The 23,545-nt window shown below is 48.9% G+C and overlaps 2 protein-coding genes across 2 annotated transcripts in view; both read right to left on the bottom strand.

Annotated features, from left to right (window-relative positions):
* Positions 1–6,540: 6,540 nt before the first annotated feature.
* SUPT4H1 (suppressor of Ty 4 homolog 1 (S. cerevisiae)) lies at positions 6,541–10,372 on the bottom strand. The gene is made up of 5 exons (XM_006832391.1): positions 10,287–10,372; positions 9,648–9,754; positions 7,443–7,498; positions 7,130–7,183; positions 6,541–6,608 (listed from the first exon to the last, which is right to left on the bottom strand). The coding sequence occupies exons 1-5, from the start codon at positions 10,353–10,355 to the stop codon at positions 6,541–6,543; spliced, it is 354 nt and encodes a 117-aa protein (XP_006832454.1). The 5' UTR covers positions 10,356–10,372.
* A 2,782-nt stretch (positions 10,373–13,154) lies between these two features.
* The window catches only part of RNF43 (ring finger protein 43), an 83,887-nt gene continuing 73,496 nt past the window's right edge, over positions 13,155–23,545 (bottom strand). The window contains exons 3-9 of the mRNA XM_006832390.1: positions 19,259–19,333; positions 19,014–19,145; positions 18,368–18,472; positions 17,775–17,936; positions 17,175–17,277; positions 15,256–16,605; positions 13,155–13,348 (exon numbers count right to left, since the gene is read on the bottom strand). Of these exons, the coding sequence (XP_006832453.1) occupies positions 13,305–13,348; positions 15,256–16,605; positions 17,175–17,277; positions 17,775–17,936; positions 18,368–18,472; positions 19,014–19,145; positions 19,259–19,333 (1,971 nt within the window). The 3' untranslated portion in view covers positions 13,155–13,304. The remainder of the gene's footprint in view (positions 13,349–15,255; positions 16,606–17,174; positions 17,278–17,774; positions 17,937–18,367; positions 18,473–19,013; positions 19,146–19,258; positions 19,334–23,545) is intronic.

Genomic DNA, 23,545 nt, shown 5'->3' with positions numbered 1-23,545 from the left:
CCTTACCCTTTGAGACCTGGTTGCTGAGGTTTCCAGATCTACCACCCCAGGACCCCACCTGCAGACTGGGGCTAAGGTGCAGGAGCAAACAGGAACTCCCTCACCCCTGGTCCAGTTAGGACCCTGTGCAGAAGCTGAAGTCAGCCCTGAGAACCTGAGTTGTGAAAGGGGAGAGGGCTGAGCTAAAACCCCCCTGGCAATGATGGAACTGCCCCTCCATTTTCTCATCTATGGAAGGGAGTAACAGTGCCTCTCAGGGTGTCTCAGAACTCTGAGGAGCAAATATAATTGCTGTACTGGTGTAGTAGATCACTATTGTATAATCGTAGAAGCAAGACTTGAAGGGTCCCGTCTCCCAATTGCTATGAAAGATCCCTTTGCAAGGACACAAGTGGTTCACAATTTTGGACCGTGGAGTCCACCATGAGGGACAGAACGTGGGGGAGGGGGGCAGAGGACTCCTCCCAGTGCTGCAGGAGCAGAGCCGACTGACACCTGCCCCCCTCGGTTCATTCCCCAGAAGTCTGCCCACCTCTACCTCCTCTTGTCCCCTGCTAGTCTTTCCTGGCTGCAGACCAGGACCCACCTTTCCGCTTGAGACTCCGCCCCCCACCCCACTCCCCTGGGGTGCAGGGCTGAGGCAATACCTTGGCAGCCAGCACCACTGGGGTGGGGGTGGGATGGAAAGCTGCGGCCTTCTCCCTGGCCTGTGAAGGCTCCTTTGCCTCAGGCCTCTCCAGCTCATACCCCAGCCCAGGAGGAAGGTGGGAGAGGGCTGCCACCTTCCCACTCCTTGTTCTACTTCCCCTCGCAACCATGAACTTGCATTGCCACTCAAGCTCCTAGGGATGAAGTGACAGTTTAACCCTCACTTCCGGCTAGTGGCCTCAGAGTATTCACTTCCTTTCAGGTATTTTCTAGGATGGGGAAGGAGATGAAAGGGTGGATGTTGCTGGATTTGGGGTAGAAGAAACAAGGATTCCCCTTGCCTCCTGAAGGAGAGGGCACAGACAGAAAGCAGCAACGGCACATAGGAGTCCATGTTGCTGTTGTGAAGTGCCTTTGAGTCGATTACGACTCATAGCTACTTTGTGTAGCAATTCCAAGGAGTAGCTGGTGGATTTGAACCACTGATCTGGCGATTAGCAGCCCAGCTGGCCTGCCAGCTCCCTGACTTTTGACAGGACCAGCCTTCATCTGCCCAAGGAAGCTCACTGCTGTGGGATGGACCCTTCAAATTGGCTGTGAAGCCACATGTCTGCCCTCCACCCTGGAAGAGAGCATCTTAGTGTCAGCAGCTCCAGGCAGAAACAAGTATCTTTAGGCAAAAGGTACTGACCCAGGCACTACAGGACACACAAGGTAACAGTGAGTCCTTTCCCCACTTGAGATCAGACTGTCACCAAAGTCTCTGGGGGTTCAGTCCTCTCACCCATGAAGTGACTCACCCAGGCCTTCACCCTTCCTAGGGCTTCAACACTCTGGCCTCTCCCTCCTACAGGTGAAGGCCCCTGAGCCCAAGAAGCAGTAGGCAGCCATGTGCTTTTTTCTCCTCAACCTAAGATGTCCTGATTCATCCTCTAGCAATTTATACAAATGTGGCTGTGGATTTGTGTTTTCCTAGCTGGAAAGACTGCAAGAGGGACAGCTACACATGAGCAGCAGAAGTGACAGCTGATGTGAAATCCAGGGGCTAAAAACATAATCCTAGAACCATTTCACCACATAATTAAAAAATGGAGATTGAGAACACTCCTCACGCCCAATCAAATTTTATAACACAAGAAATGAGAGAAGAGAACGACCAAGCTTGGTATTTGGAGGAAAGAGTACTAAGAACGTCAATTACCCAACAATACTTGTTGTCAAGTGCCTTCGAGTCCGTTCCTACTCATAGGGCCCCTGTATAGGGTTTCCGAGGAGCAGCTGGTGAATTTGAACCACTGGTAGCGTAGTGGTTACGAATCGGGCTGTGAACCTTAAGGTCAGCAGTTCGAAACTACCAGGCGCTCCGCGGGAGAAAGATGAGGCTTTCTACTCCCGTAAAGATTTACACCCTCAGAAACCCTGTACAGGGTCGCTATGGGTCGGAACCGACTCGACGGCACTTAACAACAACAACAACCTTGTGGTTCAGTGCATTATCACACAGTGCCATACTCCAGGGACTTCATCTAAAGGTGGACAACTGTGGGTAATATTAATGACAATCTATCACATATACTTGGTAGTTTACAACTCTCAAATTGATTTTATCTAAAGTAATGTATTTGTTCTCAGTACCATTAAGGCAGGGACCACCAACTGCATCTGTAAACAAAATCTGTATTTGAAGTATAATATACAAACAGAAAAGTCAACATTAAGTATATAACTCAATATATTTTCAGAAAGTGAACTGACCCATGTAACCAGATCAGGAAACAGAATTTAACAAGTACCCTAGTTCCTGTCATGCCTTCTTTCACCCTGATCCTTCATCTGGTAACCATGGTCCTGACTTCTAACACCAATGTTTTGTCAATAGCGTTTCATAGAGAGGGAACTTAGTTTTGAAGAAATACAGTAACGTGGAAATCATAAGGCTAGAGTGTGATGGAGTCAGAGTTGAAAAGCAGGGACTTTGTTCTTAGTTGTTGTTAAGTGCTGTCGAGTTGATTCTGACCCATAGCTACCCTGCACAGGGTTTCTAAGGCTGTAAATATTTACGGGAGCAGAAAGCCTCATCTTTCTCCCATGGAACAACTGGTAGTTTCAAACTGCTGACCTTAAGGTTTGCAGGCTGATTTGTAACCACTACGCTACCAGAGCTGCTCTTAGAGAAATACATGTTTTCATCAGACAGAGGTAGACTCTCCTTCTAGCGAGATATGAAGATGCCATAACCAGGCTGCAGATGGAAAGGGGCCTAGGGAGGGGAGGAAAAAGCAAATGAAGAGACTGAGAACTAGAGGCACATGTGAATGGGTGTCAAAGTGCTGCTGGTGTGGAATGGAAGATGCAGACAGGTGGAAACTGGAGAAGGGATGGACCAGTTTCCCAGTTTCTGCACAGGGATCTGAGTAAGTCTCAAGGATTTCCTCCCTGGGACGCTCTCCTCACTGCCTCCCTCATCTAGACTAATTTTAGACTTGGAAGCTAGAGATGTAGGTGGGGGGAGTAGGATGGTAAAGTGTAGGAGTATCTTTCACTTCACAATAAATGTTTTATGTTTCTGCATTTGGGGATAACTGTAACAGTTAGCAGTCCTCTGTGGAATGTAGGCAATGTGCTTCTTGAGCTAAGGCTACTTAACTGTTGTAACCAAATCACTTTTGGAATTTTAGCCTCAGTCTCATCACTAAATAAGGAGGTTAACTTTGACAAGAGGTTTTGTAAGGATCATGAGATAATGGATATGAAAGCCTTTGTCAACTGTAAAATGCTCCTTAAATGAATGGCATTACTGATAAACACTAACCTGACTTCCAAATTATTCTGTTCTTAAACACTGTCTATCTGTCACATACATACATAAAGAGCAGGTGTCTCAGAGGGGGGCTTGAAGAGCATAGCAGATTGTAGAGAAGGCTGGGAGGAAAAAGGTAGTGGTCATGCTAACCAGAGCAAGACCTTAGTCCCCAAACCTGGTGAACTCAGGATTGTAATTTCATCTGTCATCTCCAGTATTCTTGGAGAAACTGTTTCCCTCCAAACCCAGAATATTCTGACCCGTGATTTATCAGCTACCAGTTCCTGCCTTGGGCTGGAGGCTGCATTCATTCATTCACAGTTCCACAGTGCAAGAGGAGTAGGGTGTGGGGAAGGCAGCTAGGCCACTGTTCCTAGTTTCGAACTTGGATCTGTCCATACTAAACTTGTTCTACTGGAGAGAAGTCAAACTACTGAGCAAGAAAACCTTAAAATGTGAATTTCAGCAGACAAAACAGAGTTGATCCTTTGGCAGGCAGAATGAGAACACGGCCCACAATGGCTGCTGAATGCAAGGCAGCGCCAAACCGAGAACTTCACTCCTACAACACTCCTCACGCCCATGGATTCATAAACCCTCGTTCTCTTGCCTCAGCTTCTTTGAACTCTCAACAGGGAATGGGACTCTGCATTGCTAGTCTGGACTGCTGAGAGAGCCACCACAGACCAAAGCAAGCTAATTCGGAAGCAACTTCCAGGTAAGGCCCATTTGGCACATGAGTCCCTGGAACCCAGAAGACAAGGCAACAGAACACCCCTCCCCCACAACCACTGGTGCTTGTCTTTCACTTCCTGCAAGCCTTGACAGTTAAGGGCCCCAGCTCCGTGTGGGACTGAGGCAGCCTGAGTGTGGTTATTTGTGCACAACTCTTGTTTGTCACCCCTCCCCGCAACTGTTTCCATTCTCACCAAGAGCCACGTCCGGGTCAGACAAGCAGGACAGCAGCTGGGGCTTTCCAAGGGACTTTTTGAGAAAGCCAGTGAAAGTTGGGTGTCGGTTAGACAGTCCTGGCACTCTTGCTAAAGCCCACTTCTCCAGTGAATGGTATCACTAGCCTGGTGGGCTGCCTCCCTGAGTTCCTTTCAGATTGAAATTTAAACCTGACTTTTTAACAGGGGCCAGTACCCAGGAAGCTCTTTCAGAGTTTGCTGAGCTTGAAGGTGCCAGAGGCTGGTGCTAGTTTGAGAAGGGCCTGTGAGCACTATTAGCAGCAGCCTGGGCCAGTCCCAGCATCCTTTCCCTGAAAGCAGGAGCATGGAGAGGTGGCTTCTTTCCTTCCTTCCCACACACTCCAGGTTACAGGTAACATGAGAAACTGACTCACTAGCAACACCAGGTGGAAAAAAAGCCTCAGTGCAGGTACCTCTGTTACCCTGTCAGCTCACTATGCTGTTGTGGTTCCTGGTCTACTGCCCCCTCACTATTTTGATTGTGTCCTAATGTGCGGGACTGCATGAGGTCAGTGGTTCAAGCTCACCAAGTGCTCCTCAGAAACCCTCTACAGGGTCACTATGAGTCCTAGTCTGAGTCAGAACTGACTCAGCACTTAACAACAAATATACAAGGGGGTTTCAAATAGTCTGAAAAATGGAATTAAGAGATAATGGAACTTTTCCATGAACTTTTGTGTGCACATATGTTGATAAGTACCTTCCAGTTGGCTCTGACTCATAGCAACCTGATATACAACAGAACATTCTAGAAACACAGTCTAGAAATTAAATGACATACTGTCTTGGGCAAACCTGAAGGTCTCTTTAAAGTGTTAAGTGCCACTGAGTCGGTTCTGACCCATAGCAGCCCTGTGTATAGGGTTTCTGAGGAGCAGCTGGTTCAAATCAGCCGACCTTGAAGTTCAAATCAAGTTTGCAGTCCAACGTATTAACCCACAGCGCCACACCACGGCTCCCTTTAAAGTGTTAATATATACACATACACACAAACAGGTTTTAAAAATTTCATGGAAAAAAAGAATTTAAGGAATGGTATTTTCCCATAAACTTTTTAATGCCCCCATATGTTGTTGTTGTTAAGTGCCATCGAGTCTACACATTAATAAAACAGAAAAATGAATTTTACCTTATAAGACTATAGCATTTTCACACTGCATAATTTTATACTCACAACCCTGATGTAAACAGGGTATAATCATTCTCATTTTATATGGAAACCAAGAAACGTAGAGAAATCAAAATGGGCACACTATGAGGATTTTATAGAAATGCTTTTGAGAATTTACAGTGAATTTTCATCTCAAAACAAGTAACTCACCTTGGTCAATCAGGTGACGTCTCACAAATGAACCAGACTAAAACCCAACAATCAATTAAACCAAAGGGCCTCCAGCTAGGGAGCTAGGCAATGTGGGCACATGGGGAGGGTCATGCTGCTACTGCTGGCTAAGGTACAGTAGAGAAGTAAAGAGGAAAACCCAAGGAGAATAAAATAAAGTATGGTCATCAAGGGACAAAAGGAACTAAAAACCCCAACATTTCAGGGGACAATTGCTGAGCCAGGTCTAGAGGGCAGAACACATGCCACTGCTAGACACCAGGACTCCCAGGCCCAGGACAGCAATTCCAATGAGACCAATGAAATCACACTTAAGGCTACAACCCTAGAGGGGTCAGAGACTGGAGACAAGGAGCAGAAGGCCTCTGCTCTGGGACGGTGCATACAGACAAGTAGTGACACTTCTGTGGCCAGCCAAGAGAAAGGGAAAGGGAAAGAAGCATGTGTCACAGGCTTAAGAAGTTCCTAGGGGCTCACTTTTATTGATAGTTGGATCACAGAGTCCTGCCCAGGGGCAAATGAAGAGCCTGGGGCCGTGGGCAGGAAATCCAGAATCTTATTCTCTCCTCAATTCAGTCCAAACCCCCGCCTCCTCTGCCAATAGTGTAGAGAAAGTACAATGGGCCAAGGATCCACTGTGCTGCTCTTTCGACAGGTGTGCTGGATCTCAAAGTTGCAAGGGTGAAGGATTTGAAGTTCTGCTCGTTTAGTTCCACAAGAAAAAAACAGCAGAGGCAGGCGGTGGGAGGCAAAGATGCTGGTAATCCTGAATCTTGTTAAGTCTTTATGGCTGTGTCTCTAGATTTATAGGCCACTCCTCGACTCTTCAGCTCCCGCACAATTCCTATGACAGAAACAGAAAGAGTTCTGTGAGGGAAGATTCAGATGGAGAAGAAAGGCTCCTTAGCTACCACCTGGAGGGAGGTTATCGCAAACTAGACCACTCATCCTCCTTGGCTGGCTTGTCACCACTGAAAATCCAAGCACACTGTAGTCATCACAAGCAAACATCGATAAGCCAGTAATCCTGGGTTCAAATTCTGGCTCTTCACTTAACTAGATGGGTGACCCTAGCCAAATTATTGAACCTCTCTGTGCCTTTGAAGGCATGCTGGTAGCAAGGTTGATAGTTTGAACCCACCAGTTGCTCCGCAGGAGAAAGATACCAAGTAGAACCATAGGGCATTTACTCTATACCACAGGGTCACTCTGAGTTGGAATTAACTCAGCGGCTGTGGGTTTGGCTTGTGCCTTGGTTTCCTCCTCTGTAAAATGAAAAGCCTTATAGAATGTGAGGGGTGGCCCTGACTTATGCCAAGGGCTTCTGCAATGATTGGTATTGATACAGTAAATAAACATTTTTACCTTGGGGCAGGCGACCAGTGACTGACACGGCGTACACACCTGGCTTAAAGTTACCTGAAAAGACGAAAGGAGGAGGTAGTTGGAGTGAGTTGAGACTAAAGACCAAAATCAAATTTCAAGCTAAAAATGAAAGACGTGCTGCAATCCCAAGAGAAGAATGATCACTTTTCTTGGACAGCACAAGACACTGCTTTTCTCTCCTACAACCTCCTCTTTCCCACCTTCCCACCCCTCCACTGTATTAAGAATCCCTGCATTTGACCCAAAGGACAGCAACAACTAAACCAGGATAAGGAGAAAGGTAGACACTTACTGACTCGTTGCCACTTAGAGACCCAGCTGTCCTCTGGACTCATCATTGCAATAATTCTAGGAAGGGAGAAAGAACAGAGAATCAGCCTGATTTCACCCACTGGAGAAGAGGAAGGCTAAAGGAACTGCCCTCTTCACTGTTTTTCCAGCTAACACAACAGTTCTGGTAGCAAAAGCCTCCCCAGGATTGCCAAGTCTCTACTGAAAAGCTCTGCCTCTAATGAGCTGTGCAGCCAATGCTCACATGAAGACCTCTTGGAATTCCTCCTAAGAAGAAATGATACACGAAAAACACACAGTCTGGGACACAGCATTTGCTAAATAAGTATCAATTCTTTTATGCCAAAAGTCCTTCCTGGGATAACTCTAATCTCAGTGCACTGGAAAACAGAACGACTAGACTCCTCAAGGGCTAGAAGTCCACACTCTGAGTAAGACATGTAACCAGAAGCTACAGAAGTAATTTTTGCCTTCATTCATCAATCCAACAGAATGTCTACTGTATCAGTTCTGTTCTAGGCACTAACACATACTGTCTCTTGAACACCCACTCCCTCTTCTCTTGGAAATATCCTCAAGTCTTATTTGGGGACCCCCCCTTCCTCATCCAAATCCTGTATTTTCAGCTATGTGGAAATAACCCCACCTCCAAGTGTGGCAAGAAGAGTAACACCAGCCCTGTGGCCTTACAGACAAATCTGCAATATTTGTATATGCAGGATATCCTCAAGCCTCAAGTACATTGCTTGAGACACCCCTTTTGATTGGAATGGTCTTTCTACTTTTCTGTCAACCTCCTCAACTATCCTAATTCATATATGCTACCCCTTGTGAGGTTGGTGCAGGACAGGGGCAGTGTTTTTTTGTTCTATTGTGCATAGGGTGGCTGAGTCAGTACCGACTCGATGGCACCTAACAACAACAAAACTACCTTCACTTCTGGCTGGGGTCATCTAGCCCTCTTCTGATATCCTTTAACACTGGATTTGTCCAGTCTTTAAAAGCCTAATATACAAAGCTCTACACAGCCCTTCCCTTACTAGTAAGAATCTCATGTAACTCCTGACATTTCTCACAGTAGTTAACATAGTACTTCAACCACAGATGGGAGGCAGCACTGTATAGTGATTTATTATAGTCATTGGTGTCAGGCTACCTGGGTATGAGTACCAGATGTAACTACTTTCAGACTAAGTGACCATAAACAAATTGCAACTTCTTTGTGCCTCAGTGTTTTTCACTAGTAAAATGGCAATAATGATGATACAACTGCATGCGGGTTTTATAGAGACTGGAATAGGTAATGCAGGTTAACCACTTAGCACGGTGCCTCCTGGTGCTGTTACACACGGCAGAAATTGGTTGTTGTTAGTTCTTAGGTTTTAACTTCTCTTATCATTCACTGCATGACTGAGGAAGTCACAGCTGCTCCAGAACTGTGAAAGGACAGATTTCCTATCTGTTAACATAAGAGGGTTAGTCTAGATTTTCTAATCTTCTGTGAAAGTATGATTCTTCACGCTATAGAAACGTGCTATGTGGCCTAACCTTTCATCTATCATTAGTCATTTAAATGAAAGAATTCTACAAAAATAAAATGAAAACAGCTTATGTCATTTTATATTTTCTAACTGTTACTATGCTGATAAGTGCCGAGTCAGTTCTGATTCATAGCAACCCCTGCATAGGGTTTCCGAGGAGTGGCTGGTCGTCACGTTTAGTTAAAAAGTACAGAGAAAACTAAAAATTTAATCCTCAACTATAAAAATAAAAAAATAATGTGGCATTTTTTCCTTCTTTCTTTCACATGGTCTTTTTACACTTAACAGCACATCTCAGGTGCAGTGGTGGTGCTGTGCCGTGGAGTCAGTTCTGACTCAGAGCGACCCTGCATAGGGTTTTGGACGCTGTAAATCTTTACGGGAGCAGATGCCTCATCTTTCTCCTGTGGAGCAACTGGTAGATTCGAACTGTTCCCCTTGCGGTTAACAGCTCAGGTTAACAGCTCAGCTTGTAACCCATTACGCTATCAAAGCTCCATTTTAGGCGTAAGCAATTACCGCATATGCGGCTACTGTGTTAATTAGTGCAAAATTAGTGGAAAGTAGTGAATAAGTAACTAGAATTGTCATCTCAAATGCCTGCCCCATTCCTGTTGGAAGAGACAGAAATGCAGAGGTGAAGGAAGGAATCCCAAGGCACTTACCCATCAAAGGAAGAGCTGGTGCAATCGTAAACCATCTCTCGGTTACCCTTCATCTGTAGATATGTGTCACAATTGTCACAGCCGTCATATTCAAACTGATCAATAGTCTGGAAGGAAAAGAAAATGGGCAAGAATCCATGAATGAAAAGCTAAAAGGAAAGGGAACTTTCTCAGTATTCTTCTACCTAGACAGCCCCTTAATTCCCTAGTTTGTTCGGTCCTTCAGGTCTCCCACCCACCACTCCCCCAAACTCCATTCCTACATTCCACCCTCAAGCTCCTTCACTCTCGTTTCCAATTTTGTTCTACGTATTCTCTTCCCTAATCTACCCGGGGTCAGCGCAGACCCTCATCTCTGATCCTCAGTGTCCTTGGATTCAAAGTAAGTTCACGTAAGTTCTGTTAGGGGCTGGGCCTGGGCTAAGAGCTGAAGGACCAAGGGTGCAAGACTACCCTTGTCCTTGGTTCCTTAGCTGCAAGGCCTGCACGCGTTCCTAGCAACGTGCACAGTAGTCTTCTTAGGCTTCCCACTCCCCCCGGCACTTCTTGGGACCCTACTTTCCTCTTGACCGTTCCCCAGCCCCGTTCCAGCTATCCTCTTTAACCCAGCGCTCCCACAACCAGCTCCCGGGAGAATACCTTGACCAGAGAACACAACAAACACGCCCGCAGATGCCGCAGGTCCTTCGGCACCGTCTCCAGGGCCATCTTCTCCAATAGGAAGAAAAACAACTAGAACTTCTGCTCAGGTTGCCTCACGCACAGGAAGTAAACAGCCAACTACCCAGCATGCATTCCACTTCTGGCGCAGCGTGCCGCGAACTTCCTCTTCCGGCGTGTGAGGTCACAGGCCCCGCCCCTCCCCCCGCCTTAGGAGATGGTCTCTCCCACTGGGGAGGCGGGGTCAGCCTGAAGTCACCTGGGCGGGCGCGAGGGCTAGGCGGAGGCGGAGGCCGAGGCGGCCATTGGGCTGGTGGGCAAAGGCTTGTGGGGGGAAGGGTGGGTGGCGCGCAAGGCGCCTGCGCGAGATCCTGCCGGCGCGGGCCATTTGATCTAGGCATTTGGCACCAAGCCGTGGGTCCCCTTAGTAGGATTCCAAATGGTCGTTTTGTTTTTCCGTTTGAAAAGCACAGGGCAGAGAACCCCCAGTCTCCCTCCGGATTATCTCCGCAGACACCGAAAACAAACCCAGGGGCGGCCCCACCCCTGTTACCTAACTGAAAGCGCTATAGAGTTTCCGTTTGCCAGGATAGGAATGCTGGCCTGTGGGCGGGCGAGGGGGGAGGAGGGAATGCGGATTTAATGATTTTTAAAGCTAAATTCACCCTTTCCAACTGATAAGTTATACTTTGTACGGCTTTTAACCTTTAGACACAGACCTTATGGTTAGCAGTCCAATGCTTATCCTACAGCAGGTGTGCCCTCGAGTGGGTTCCGACTCAGCGACCCTGTGGCCCTGTGTGGGGTTTCTGAAGTGTGGTAGCTGGGTTTGAACAACTGCCTGGTGGTGAGCAGGCTTGCCCTGCAATGCCAGGGGATTAGGTGTTCTTTTTTTATTTTTCTCCATTTTACCTTATCGGAAATAGAATGCCTTTATTTTGAGTTCAAAACTAGGCACTAAACCTTTTCCAGAGAAGCAGAAGGGGGAAATGTGCTTTTTGGGGAAGAGAGCGGACGCCTCTTCTGACCTTGTGGAAATCTTGGGAGAAACACATGTTGTTGTTAAGTGCCTTCGAGTCGGTTCCAACCCATAGCGACCCTGTACAGGGTTTCCGAGGCTGTAAATCTTTACGGAAGCAGAATGACTCGTCTTTCTCCCGCAGAGCGGCTGGTAGTTTCGAACTGCTGGCCTTAATGTTCGCAGCCCGATTCATAACCACTACGCTACCATAGCTCCTTGGGAGAAACACATAGTCATTGACATTTATCTGAACTGGAGCTTTGGGATACATAATGAGTTTCAGGCCCTGAGTCCTGCTCTCAAGGTCAGGGCTGCCTCTTGATGCCCACTCCGCTGTATTCCATCTTTAAATACTAACTTGACACTCAGGAACATGTTTTCATTCTCTGGTACCTCATGTGAGGCTAGAAGCAACACTGATGTAGGCCCATTTTATGGATGGAAAACTGAGTCATAGAGTACTTGCCCGAGGTCACAAAGTAACTGAAGCAACCAAAATATTTTGTACACTAAAATGGAGAATAAACATCGCAATCATCATCATACAGCTAGTCAGTGAAGCCTGGTGAGAATTTAGTCCTGCTTTCTCCCTCCTTTGTCGCATGAAACCATCCAAGTCATGCTGTTACCAAGCCCACCAGTCCACCCTATCCTTTTACAAATCAGAGCCTGATATCAGAAATAATTTATTTCTGTCCATAAAGAAGGAGATGAAGTTGTTAACCTGAATGACAACCATTACTGAACAAAACCACAAGACCAAATTGTGTTTGTGGATAAATATATTAGCAAATAAATACATTTCTCAACTTAGTGCCTGATTCAAGCGTCTTTCTGTCTGGTTCAGATATAAATACCCATGTGGGTGCCTAGGTGCTAGTCTCCCCACTGACTTGGAGGAAAGAAAGTTCCCAGGTGGGGGCCCTATGCCCACTATGCCCCCACATTCACATTCCAAATGGGATAATGCCTGAGGGTCCCGCAATGACCAGGCTACCCTGGAGTGAATGTCACCCTAGGGAGGCCTCTCAGTCCTTGCCCACTCGGGTACCAGTTGCCCAGGCCAAACTTCGTGCTCCAAGTCCACTAGCCTCCGTACCCACTCCCTGTGGGTTTCTAGATGTATGGCTTATACTAGGGAGCCAGGCCTCTGGGCCACACTTGGCTTTTGCTTTATTCTGTCCTGCTCCTCCTCCCTGCTGCTTGTCCTTCCTGCTCAGCTTCCAGAGGAACTACAGCTGAAGGGTTGACAAGGGAGAGTGAAGCTCAAATGCTTCATTCCAGGTCCTCAAGATTCTATACCCAGCTCAGGGACAGTACTCCACACCCTGGTTTCCCTCTGACTTAATCCCACAGCTGGCAATTTAAGGACAAGGGAGAATAAATGCTCCCTTTTGCACCAGGGGAGGTGCTCCCTCAAAAAGCTGTGGAGACCCCACCTTTCAAGGTTCAAACATGCTCCTGGTTCTTTCTCAAAAAAGAAAAAGTCTAGAGCTGAGGCCGTCCCTGATGCCGTTCTAGGGAGAACCAGGGCTGTGCCTTGGGCTCAGCAGAAGGAGATGGGAAAGCCAGTTGAACTCACTGGTTGGTCTGAACATGAAGTCTGAGATGATGGAGACCCAGTGGGATCCCGGAGCGAGCAGCACCTTTGTAACACATTAGCTTACCATATCTAGCTTCCTGCCCTCCAGTGAGCCAGCCCACACATGTGCACCAGCAGTAGCTGCTTGGCTGGACTCAGACACACTGCCCTGGAGATGTGTTCTGCAGGCAAGGGGGAAACCATCCCCCCCTAGGTGACAGCAGGAAACAGCACCTCCTACCACCCACTATAACCTTTCCTCTCCCACTGGCTGCAGGAAGTATGGCAAAAAGAGGGTTGTTTGCTGAGGTCCTCTCTTCTCCTAGGAGCAGGATTCTGCCTGGTAGGGCCCTGAGTCATCCAGAGCAGTGGGTTGGACCCAGGTCTGACCATTTCACACGGCCTGTTCACACAATTCTTCAAGCTCTTCCTCTGAGCCTGCATTCAGAGACAGGGGAAGAAAGAAAACTGAGGGTCAGGCCAGGCTTCTGCTCCCACAAATATTTAAAGCCTTGGAAAACTCCACACAGGGTCACTATGAGTCAGAACCAACTCGATGGCACTTAACAGTAACAAGAAAGCATTGGCAGACCCCTGGTTGTGTAGTGGGTTATGCACTGGACTGTAGGGTTGGTGGTTCGAATCCACTAGTTGCTCTACAGGGTTTCTGAGAGTGTATAAATCTTCACAGGACAAAGATGAGACTTTCTGCTCCTGTGAAGATTTACAGTCTCAGAAACCCTATACAAAGCTGCTGTGAACTGGAACCAACTTGACGGTACATACCAAGAAGAAGACATTGGCATTGGCCCTGAGTGCTGGGCTAGAGGAAAATATGGTAGAAATAAGCAGAGATACCATTAACAGAACCTAGCACTGACCGGATGTAAGGTACAGGGGAAAGGAAGCACTGAAGCTAGTTCTGAGCTTGGGAGACGATAGTTTGGACCTGCAAATATAACACATCCAGGTCCAACTGGAATCATCACACATATGTCCAAGATGTACAGATACATGGTTCTGTGAAAGCAATTCTTTTCCTACTTTGTTTGCACGCCTTTTTCCCCATCCACCAGCATCTCCCAGTTGGCAAGTTCTATATATTTTCATCTTTGTATATTCATAGCTTAGCCTGGAAACTAGCACATTGGAAGCCTACGTAAATGTGATAAATGCAAAAAGAAGAAAGGGAAGTGAAGGGAAATTAATAAGTGATAGTTTCTCTCAAGTTCTGCCTGTTGTCAAGTCAGTTCCAAGAGAGGAAAGGGGTTTCTGAGGAGCAGCTGCTGTGTTTGAACTGCCAACCTTGTGGTCCACAGTCCAGTGTTGATGCTACAGTGCCACACCAGGAGTCATGCCTGTAGGATTCCTATATTTTAGGATATTTGGGTGTCCTGTTGGGATGGAAGGGCCTTCCTTGCCATGGCTGTAGGCAGAGTTGTGTCATCCACACAATGGGAGAAAATAGTCAAGAAGTAGGCGGGGAGGGCTCTGAGAGAGGAAGAGTAGTATTTGGGCAAATAAATACAAAATTAAGGTTGAGAACTTAAACGATCACCATTGGTTATAAAACAGCAGCAGGGATACACTGGGCTCCCAAGAAAATGAGGTCGACCTTATAAATAATAGTGCTGGGAGGGGAAGCTTTCCTATCCCTGTACCACCGGAACCACAGAAGCCCTAAGGACCTGCAGGGCTGCTGGGAAACACCTGTGAGCTCTCTCTCTCTGCATCATTCACATAACTCTTCTCACAGTGCCTTTTGTTGGTGGTGTTAAGTGCTGTCGAGTAGGTTCTGAAGAGCAACTGGTAAACTAGAATGGCTGATCTTGTGGTTCAAACTGACTTTGCAGTCCAGAGCATTAACCCACAGGGCCACACCAGGACTCCTATTATGGTTATCTGTAATGAGATCTCCTATAAAATCATGGTCTCCTTGAGGGCAAGGGATACTTCTTGGCTTTCTTTGTACTTAGAGCTAATACTGAGCAGTTGGACACACTGGTATGACTGTGCCAATTGTCAAAATGTTGACCTACTTCCATTTGAACTGCAGCATCAACCATTCTAAGTGTCTCACTGAAGCTCTAGCTGTACTATTACCTCCCTGAGACCTCCCTAAGATCTGACAACTAAAGGGGTAGCACTTGACAGAGCTGGGGTGCTTCAGCCAGCATCCTATGTGGTGCTGGTTCCTCAATACTATCAGTGGCACCCCTGTTGTATCCTTCACAACTTCTGTCAACCCCCTTGTTGGTTGACTTCACTTGTCCTGTACCATCCAGCTTCTCTTAGCTTCCTCTCCTCCACTGCTCCCATCATACCTACTTCCCATGAAAACTCACCAGGCTGGGCTGGCAGCACCTGGAAGTGTGGGTAAGGGCATGGCCTGCCCTCTGTACTGCCAGGACTTCGTTCAGAAGGCCCCTCCTCAGGTGGATGTGGTCCCAGGGACTGGCGTGAAGTCAGGCACAACCATACTGGCTGTGCACTTGAGTAACAGGGGCCCGGGGGTTCTAGTAGAAGCCTCCTTTCCAGGCCCGATGGTCCGAAGATCAATGGGTGGGCTTCTGGGGACCAAGGGTATGCCAGGCTTGGGTCATAGTGGGGACACACCTGGCAAGCTGGGTGCTCAGTCAAGTCTTGGGGCTGAAAGACTGGGGTAGGCCCTGAGGGAACCCCCCGCCGTTTCCTCTGTGGGTGTCGGGCTGGGAGGCTGGATTTCTGCAAGCTGTAAAGGCTGTTGGGAACAGAGGTTTCAGCTGGGCCAGGGGCTGACTCTGTGATGGTTTTAGGCCATTGTGGGTTGAGGAACTGCCCTGAAGGGGCTGGTGAGTTGGATCTGGTGACTTGCTCACCAGAAGGTGGCTCTGGTTGGAGCTGTGTCTGAGGAACACCAGGCCTGGACTGGGGCTGGCCAGTTTCTGGGCCAGACTTCCTGCCATGCCATTGGAAGCGCTTTTTGTAGTGGTGGTGCCGGTGCCGGTGCCGGTGGTAATGGATGTGGCTGGAGACCTGGGTTTCCCCTATGGGCACCACTGAATCCAAGGAACGGGGACGAGTGGCCACACTAACGTGGTGTGTCTCTCCCCTCTGGGGCTCCCCTTCAGGGCTGCAGTAGACCAAAGGGTCAAAGTCACTGCTGAGGGAGCTGCGGAAGGTAGAGCTGCTGCCATGGATGCCCTGCAGGCTGACATCTGTGCAGTTGACCACGGAGTCACTGGAGGAGCCATGACAGGGCCCTGAGCTGGAGTCGCTGGCTGGACCATCTGCCAGGTAGCCGCTTCGTTCTGTGCAGTAGCTTTCCCCAGACCCGCTGCTGTCGTGAGGCCTGGCCCTGCGTGGGGGCCCTGGGCAAGCCGCAGGGTGCTGTGGGGTACATCTGAGCCGGCTTAGCCCCCAGCCCTGTGCATAGGGTCGCTGGGCTATTGACAGGCGCTGCTGTTCTACCAGAGGCCGGGGGTGGGCTGCTCTGGGGAGGCGCTGGTGCCGGGGACCCATGCCTGACTCCTGGGATGGCAGCAAGGGACCAGGTCGTGTGGGCTGAACCGCAGAGCTCCGAGAAGGGCCCAGCAGGTAGGCAGCAGGAAAGTGATAGTGGGCGTGACCGGGATGCTGGCGAATGAGGTGGAGCCTCTGACCTGGTTCCTGGTAAGATCGAGAGGGTCCCAAGGCCTGGGAAAACGAATCGCCTTCTGGAAAAAAAGAACCAAGAGCATGATGTCTGACCCCACAAACCTATGGAGCCTGAATAACCTATGAGGTAGAGCTCAGGAGAACAAGGACTCCCTCCCTCTAGCCAAGTCTGTTTGTCCTGAGAGCTCTATTCTATGTACCAATTCCTGTGCACTCCCACCAACCATTTGAAGCTCTTTCACTCAGGGTCACTGCTAGGCCAGATACACCTCTGATTGAATTAGGAAAAGATTCTCTTTCCTCCCTTGTGGACTTCACTTTCATCTTTTAGAAACTGTCACGGAGCATGATATTTATTACCAGAAAATTGGAAAAATATGCAAATAGCCCAAATTTAGTTCAAACATGTTGTCATAAGAATAGAAATAATTTTAAAACCAGTAAGGAGGTCTGCAGTGTGACCGGCTCCCCACTCAGCTGAGGCACTATTGAGCAGTGCACAACATAAACAACCACCTTGGCAGCTCTGCTTTCTCCTCAGCTTCAAGGCAGAAGCCCATTCCCAGAGAAAGGCCACATTCTCCACCCAGCTGCCTGTTCACAGGGGAGACTTTGGCCCACCTCCTACCTACGATGTTGAACATGCAGAGAGGGCACGTCTGACGCTGCTGTAGCCAGGGGTCTACACAGGTGCGGTGGAACTCATGCAGGCAGGAAATGACTCGTAGCTCCTGAAGAAAACAAGGGAGTCCAAACCAATGATATCTATAGCTACAGGAGTAGCCAGGAACCAGAATATCCCTCTGTACCTCTTTGGCCTCTCCCTCTTGCTATCACCTACTTGTAGACGACCTCACAGTAGAATAGAAAAGGTATGGGCTTTGGTATCAGGTAGGCCTAGATTTTGCCTGTTAGCTATGTGACCTTGGGCAAGTTTCTTAACAGACGGTTTTCTGTCTGTGAAACAAGGATAAAAAACGCAGCTCCCCCACCCTTCCCCCGTCAGGAGGCTAACATGAGATAATTCATGATAAGCACTCACTGCAAAGCCTGTCCAAGGCACACTCGTAACACATAACAGTCTCTCTCTAGCAGGCCAAGACAGTTAACCAGCCTCAGGGCTCTCAGGACACAGAGGACAACCACACTAGCCCCAAGCACCTCCTCCCCAAACTGCATTCATCCTCTCCTGTCTACCCATGGAACTGAACCACAAGCCTTGCCTTACCTGTCCCTCAGAGAACTCTTCCAGGCAGATGGCACACATGGGGGCTGAACTGCAGCTGCTACCTGAGTCTGGCCATTCACTATGGGTCTTCCTGCAGCTGGCCCGGTACCTTCTGGTGGCCAGCTGGCTGATGGCCCAGGCTGTTCGTTGCTGAAGGGGCTCCTGGGAAGAGGGGTAGAGCTCAGAATGGGACAAGGCCTCCTCTTCCCTTGGCCCTGGAGCCCAGCTCACCTAGTTAGATTATATGGTCAGTTGACTGCCCCTGGGAGTTTGTTCCTTTGTCTGTCTCTTTCTACTAGAATAAAAGCTCTTTGAAGGTAAGGATTTTTATTCTTTTTAATCATTGTTGTGTCCCCAACACCTAGAACAGTGCATGGCACATAGTAGGAACTTTGTATGCTTACTGAATGAATGAAGAAATGAGCAAGCCTATGGAGGGAGCTATGGGATAGCTCTCACAAAGACAGACATGTGGGTTTTGAAGGTAAGCTGTTGGTGGGAATAAAGGCACTTTCCTTACTTCCTCTTCCTGCTCCCACCTTCCCGCAGATGTGCACATGTCCACCCCCACCAGGGAACCCCACAGTGCTCACCGGCCTGCTGTGGCGGGGACGGCACCGAATGCGCAGCACCGAAGCCAGGATGACCACAAAAATAGTGCCCACCACAGTCAGGAGGATCCATACATCGTAATCTGGCTGGGGGAAACAAGCAGAATGGGAGAAGAGTCATAGCTCTGGAGAGGGCTAGGCCAATTTGGGAGGGAACACAGGAGCCTAGGAGGTATACACAGACCTGGTGATCTTGGGTCTTCTGGATGGGGGGCTGCAGTGGGGATGAACGCTGAGTGGGGTTAGCTAGCCCCTCTATGCCCAAAAGCCCTCATAGGAGAGGGCTTTCTGGATATCAGCTGTGAGAAGAGACCCTCCTGCAGGTGGGGGTTAGCCACTGAACAGCTGGGGTTGTAGAGAAACAATGGGCAGGTCTCACGGTGTCTCTGTTACTTCATGCCAAGGCCACCGAGCTGAAGACAGCTTTAGAACTCAGCTGGTTCAAGGAGCTGCAAGGTACACAGCTGGGTTTCTGAAGGAGTTCTCCCTCTCCCTCTTAGGACAAGAGTTTTTCTAAGGTCTCCATCAGTTCCAGGGATGTGAGGGCTTTGGGTGGGAGTTACCATGGGACAAAGGTAGAGGTAAGAGTGGACACTAAGGGCAGGGTCTGGAGATCTTCTGTGCTTACCCAGGATGGGGATTCCTTCAGCTCAATCCTCACATGGGCCTTTCGGTTCTTGTACACAAATTCCATTAGCTTCTCAGCATCATTGCCCCAGATCAACACCACTGGCCAAGTCAGCCCCAAGGGTTGCTGCAGCTAAAGAAGGGACGGTGTCCAGTGAGGTTGCTACATCCTGACTTCTCCCTTCCCATTGACTTCACCTCCAGCCACCTACCTCCTCCCCTCAGACTCCGTAAAGCCCCTGGTACCTGCTCAGCAGCAGCTCGATCCTCAGTGATGTCAAAGAGGACAGCACTGGCTCCTCGCTCACCTGCCATTCGGGCCTACAGGGACACACAGGAGAGGTCTGGCTGGGGACAGGGAAGAAGACAGCTCATCCATGGCCTCGCCTCACCCCCTCCACACACACACACACCCATCTCAACTGGGACTCTGGACACTTACAAACATGCATCACGGGATCAGGGCAACTAGGATCCTCCTGCCCTGCACCCTGAGCTCACCAACACCCCACCTGTTTTCAAAGGACAGCAGTTAGTCCATTCTGTAACGGAACAACCCTAACAAGAGTTTAGTGGAGCCAGGTGGTAGACTAAAATCTGGATCCAAAGACAGTAAGAAGAGTCCTTGTCCTCAGAGCTCCATCAGTCTGCCTGGACTAAGAGGCCTAAGAGTAAGGAGTGACCAGCGCTCCCCAGGGAGTAGAGAGTGACTAGTCCCTAGGACAGGGATGAGGGGGTGGGGGGGGGGGAGGGAGGGCTCCATAGAACAGAGCTGGACTTTCCAAAGGCCAGCTTTGCATGACAAGAGGAGCCTATGGGATACCCCCAAGCTCAGGCTACATTCTCAGAGCTGGGCACACTGGCTCTCATCCAAGACCTCCAGTGCAAGCCTGACTTCAGCCCATCTCATCACTGTCTCTCCTCGCACACTCTAGTTTGCCAACACTTTCTCCTTTAAGAGTCCCTGTCCAGTGCTTTATCTCTTCATCATCTTCCTTAGTATGACATTAGAGACATGGGTGGGGAAGGACCAGAAGTGCTGTTCCCACAAGGACATAACTGCCCAGCAGGAGCCTACAGGCAGAGGTTCCAACTAGAGAACTCCCCGCAGGCTTGGGAAAGCAGAATGCAGCCAGCCAGGGGATTGGATAGCAGAGTTGGTCAGGTGAAAACCAACAAGCAGGACTCTAAGGATCTATACAGGGTTGAGAGAAGGGAGATAAGGGCTGAGGGTAGGGTAGGGCCCAGTGGGCAGTGACCAACAGACAACATGGGGAGTGAGCTGCTCCTTCGCCAAGTGCCCACTCTCCAGTCTTGCTCCCTAGAGCGAAGACTCCTCTCTGAACTTACAGTCTGGGACCTCAAGGCCTCAGGGCCCCTGCTCAGTCTGTGGGCCTTCCTGCAGGCAGGGAAGGAGTTAATCCTGCTGCCAGTAGTGGTGGCAGGAAGAGGAGCCAATGCTGGCTTACTCACACTCTCAAAGCTTTGATCTCTGCGTCCCAGCCAGAGCCTGTCAGGGCAGGCCAGGGAGCGGCAGCCGCTCCCTGGAGCGGGAGGTGGCCAGGGGGCCCCTCAGAACCCACTGCCCCAAAGGCAGGGGAGCCCAGGAAAGTGGTGGAGACATTCTAGTGGGGCCCCATTTGGGTCAGGAAAGTAACTTCCTTCTTGCCTCCCTCCCTCCCCTGGGAGCTAGAATAGCCCTGTACCTCCACCCAGGTGCAGCCCAGCCCAGGGCTCACCCAGCTAATTGACTGGAAATTCATAGGACTCCAGAATGGAACTGAAGAGACTAAGAGGTCACAGCCTCCACCCTCCCCACCACCACTTCCTCCCAGGAAGTCTACCCCCACCTAGGACACCCTAGACAGAAGCTCTCCAATCTTCAGTTTCTCCAAGCAGGGGTGTGAAGCAGTAGCAGGGGGAATGGAATGGGGAACCTCACCAGCCATCTCATAGTCTGGGGACTGGGCTCAAGGGGTGGAAGAGGTCACTCCAGTGGTCACTGAATTGGGATTCCCAGGTTCTCCAGCTGCCAGGACCACTGGTTTCTATCCCCAGAACAAGATCCTGGATCCACCCTGGCCTGGAAGGGCAGGAGGGGAGGTCACAGCTTTCCTTCTCTATAGAGTTTCTTACTTCCCCACCCTTGTCTCTTTGAAGGATTGGGATAGGAACAGTGGATAATTACTGTTACTTTCAAACACCCCAGCCCATTACAGTCCATAATTATAAAGTTGTAAAAGTGATCAAAGGGCCCAGAGAGTTGGCCAACAGGGGAAAACAAACAGGACTTTCAGGTAGTGGGTTCCTGCTGCTAGAGTTCTAGGAATAAAGTATAAGATTTGGGGATAGATGGCAGCCAATCTGGGGCTATCTATGCCTTCTGTCCACCTGCACAGGAAGTGGGAGGGAGGTAGAGAAAGAAACACTTTTCCAGGGACTGGAATCTGGCAGGCAGGCCCTCAGGATGGGAAGACTGCAGTATTAGAAAGGAGATCCAAAGATTTCCTTTATGGGGAGCTGCAGAGAGTCAACCAGTCCTCTAGGGGCAGCAAACAAAGCTATATATCATAGCACCATGAGCCGTTACAGAGACAGTGAAGAGTGAGCGGAAATCTAGCCTTTGACTCATTGGTCAGCTGCTGTACTCAGCTGGGTCTTAGTTTTTCCCTCCCCAGACCATAATAATAGTCTCTGTATATCTCCTGCTCATCAAAGATTTACTTAGCACCTACTGTGCCCCGAGCACCAAGCTAAGGAAGTCCAGGCCCTCCAGAACAGTTCATAATCTAGCTGTGGCGACACGGCCTATACATAAAATTATAATGATGATACCAATATTTGAGGGTACAAATGAATGGGCTGTCTGTCGTTTCAAGCCTTTTAACTTTTTTTTTTCTTTGCAGAAAGCCCTTCTCACCGCTCCGCCTCTCCCCCCACTCCCCCACACGCAATACAGATCAAAGCGAGGTTGCTCAGGTTGTAGTGGACATGGAGGGAGGAAGCCTCCTCAACCTCCCCAACCTCCCCAACCTCCCCCTTCCCTAAGGTACCTTCAGGAAGAAGCAGAATGGAAAGCAGAGGCCCTGGCTGCTGGGGTGTACCCAGAGGGAGGGTTTCTGTTCCTCCTGGCCTAGCTGGGTCGGCCCAGTCAGGAAAGATTCATTCTGTTTAAGAGGTGGGGGTTACTCAGGGCTTGAAAGCAAGAGGAGAAGGGAATGTAACTTTCACTGAGAACTGCTCTGTCCAGACAGCCTGGGTTTGAACCCTGATCTGAGATCAACTGTTAGCTGTGAGACTTAGGACAAGTTACTTAACTGTTGTGTACCTCAGTTTCCCTTTTTGTAAACTGGGAATAAATAATGGGACTTACTTCATAAAGTGGTTGTGAGGACTACATAAATTCATCCCTGTAAAGTGTTTATTACAGTGCTTGGCTAGCTGACAACAAGTTGCAAACCCGTAAAAAACCAGATTGGCTTACACTGTGTGATAGATATATTTACAACAATGACAACAACAACAAAAGTGTAGCTGATTAAGCTGCTTCTGTACAATCAAATACTTCATGGATTTGGTTCCTTGGTTTAGAGGATTAAGGTCATGGTTTCATGGGACATCCTAGTTAACTGGCCTAATACTGTGTTTAGTGCTTCTGTTCTACCTCCTAGTTCCTTCCACAGTGTCTGGGGCCTTAAAAGGTTGCCAACGACCATCTAAGACAGACAAAAACAAAAAACAAAAACGTGGTCTCTATCTACTTGAAGAAAACAGAAGCAGAAGGAGAGTCCAGGATAGAAGGAAATGGAATGTGTGGCTAGCTACCTCCGTGAATAACCTACTTGCTTTGCCATGAGACCAGAAGAGCTGGATGGTGTCTGGCTACTGTTACCGAACATTTTGATCAAAGATTCTATAGATGAGGTTCCAGAAAAAAGATGGCGGATCGGGTGGAAGTGTAGTGACGAGCTCTGCCGTGAACAACACAGAATACAGGACCAAGAAGGCTCAGGGAATGGTCCCAGTACTCTGAACCACATATAAAAGGAATATTTAGAAGGTTGGAAGACTTATAGCTGGGGAGTTTGTGGCAGAAGCAAGAAATCCATTGCTTCCTGGTTTGGGACGCTCAGCTGCTCTAGGAGCCGCCATTTTGTGTGGGGCCAAGCGGGGAAAGGGTCAGAGCAGCCATGGACACCTGACAGAGCCTCAGAGATAGAGGTGTGGACATTCTTTTTTTTCTTTTTGGTATCTTTTCGTTGGTCCCTTGCTGTCTGCGTACCTCCATTCTGGTGACTATAGGGGTGCCTGAGCTGGTAGATACTCCAGCTCCACCCTCGGAGGGTTCTACTACGCATACGCATATGCACAGAGCTCCTCGAAATTTAAAGAGACAGTACCCACTTAAAACCAAACGGCCGACAGATACTCAGCCCAAGAGCAGGCCTTGAACTTTTCTTGTTTGCTTTTTGTTCTTGTGTTTTTTAACACAGGAAAGAGGAGAGGGCTGTAGGGAGGGAAAGAAACCTCATA

The sequence above is a fragment of the Chrysochloris asiatica genome, unplaced genomic scaffold (assembly GCF_000296735.1).
Source record: "Chrysochloris asiatica unplaced genomic scaffold, ChrAsi1.0 scaffold00007, whole genome shotgun sequence".
In the NCBI taxonomy this organism is placed as follows: Eukaryota; Metazoa; Chordata; class Mammalia; order Afrosoricida; family Chrysochloridae; genus Chrysochloris; species Chrysochloris asiatica.
The sequence above is the reverse complement of the archived record's forward strand: the minus strand, read 5'-3'. Positions and strand labels throughout refer to the sequence as shown.

Coding starts and splice junctions, on each gene's coding strand:
- SUPT4H1 (XM_006832391.1), bottom strand. CDS start 10,355: ATGGCCCTGGAGACGGTGCCGAAGGACCTGCGGCATCTGCGGGCGTGT. Junction 7,499..9,647: donor ACCAGCTCTTCCTTTGATGG/GTAAGTGCCTTG, acceptor CTCCCTTCCTAG/AATTATTGCAATGATGAGTC. Junction 6,609..7,129: donor CACTGGTCGCCTGCCCCAAG/GTAAAAATGTTT, acceptor TTTCTGTCATAG/GAATTGTGCGGGAGCTGAAG.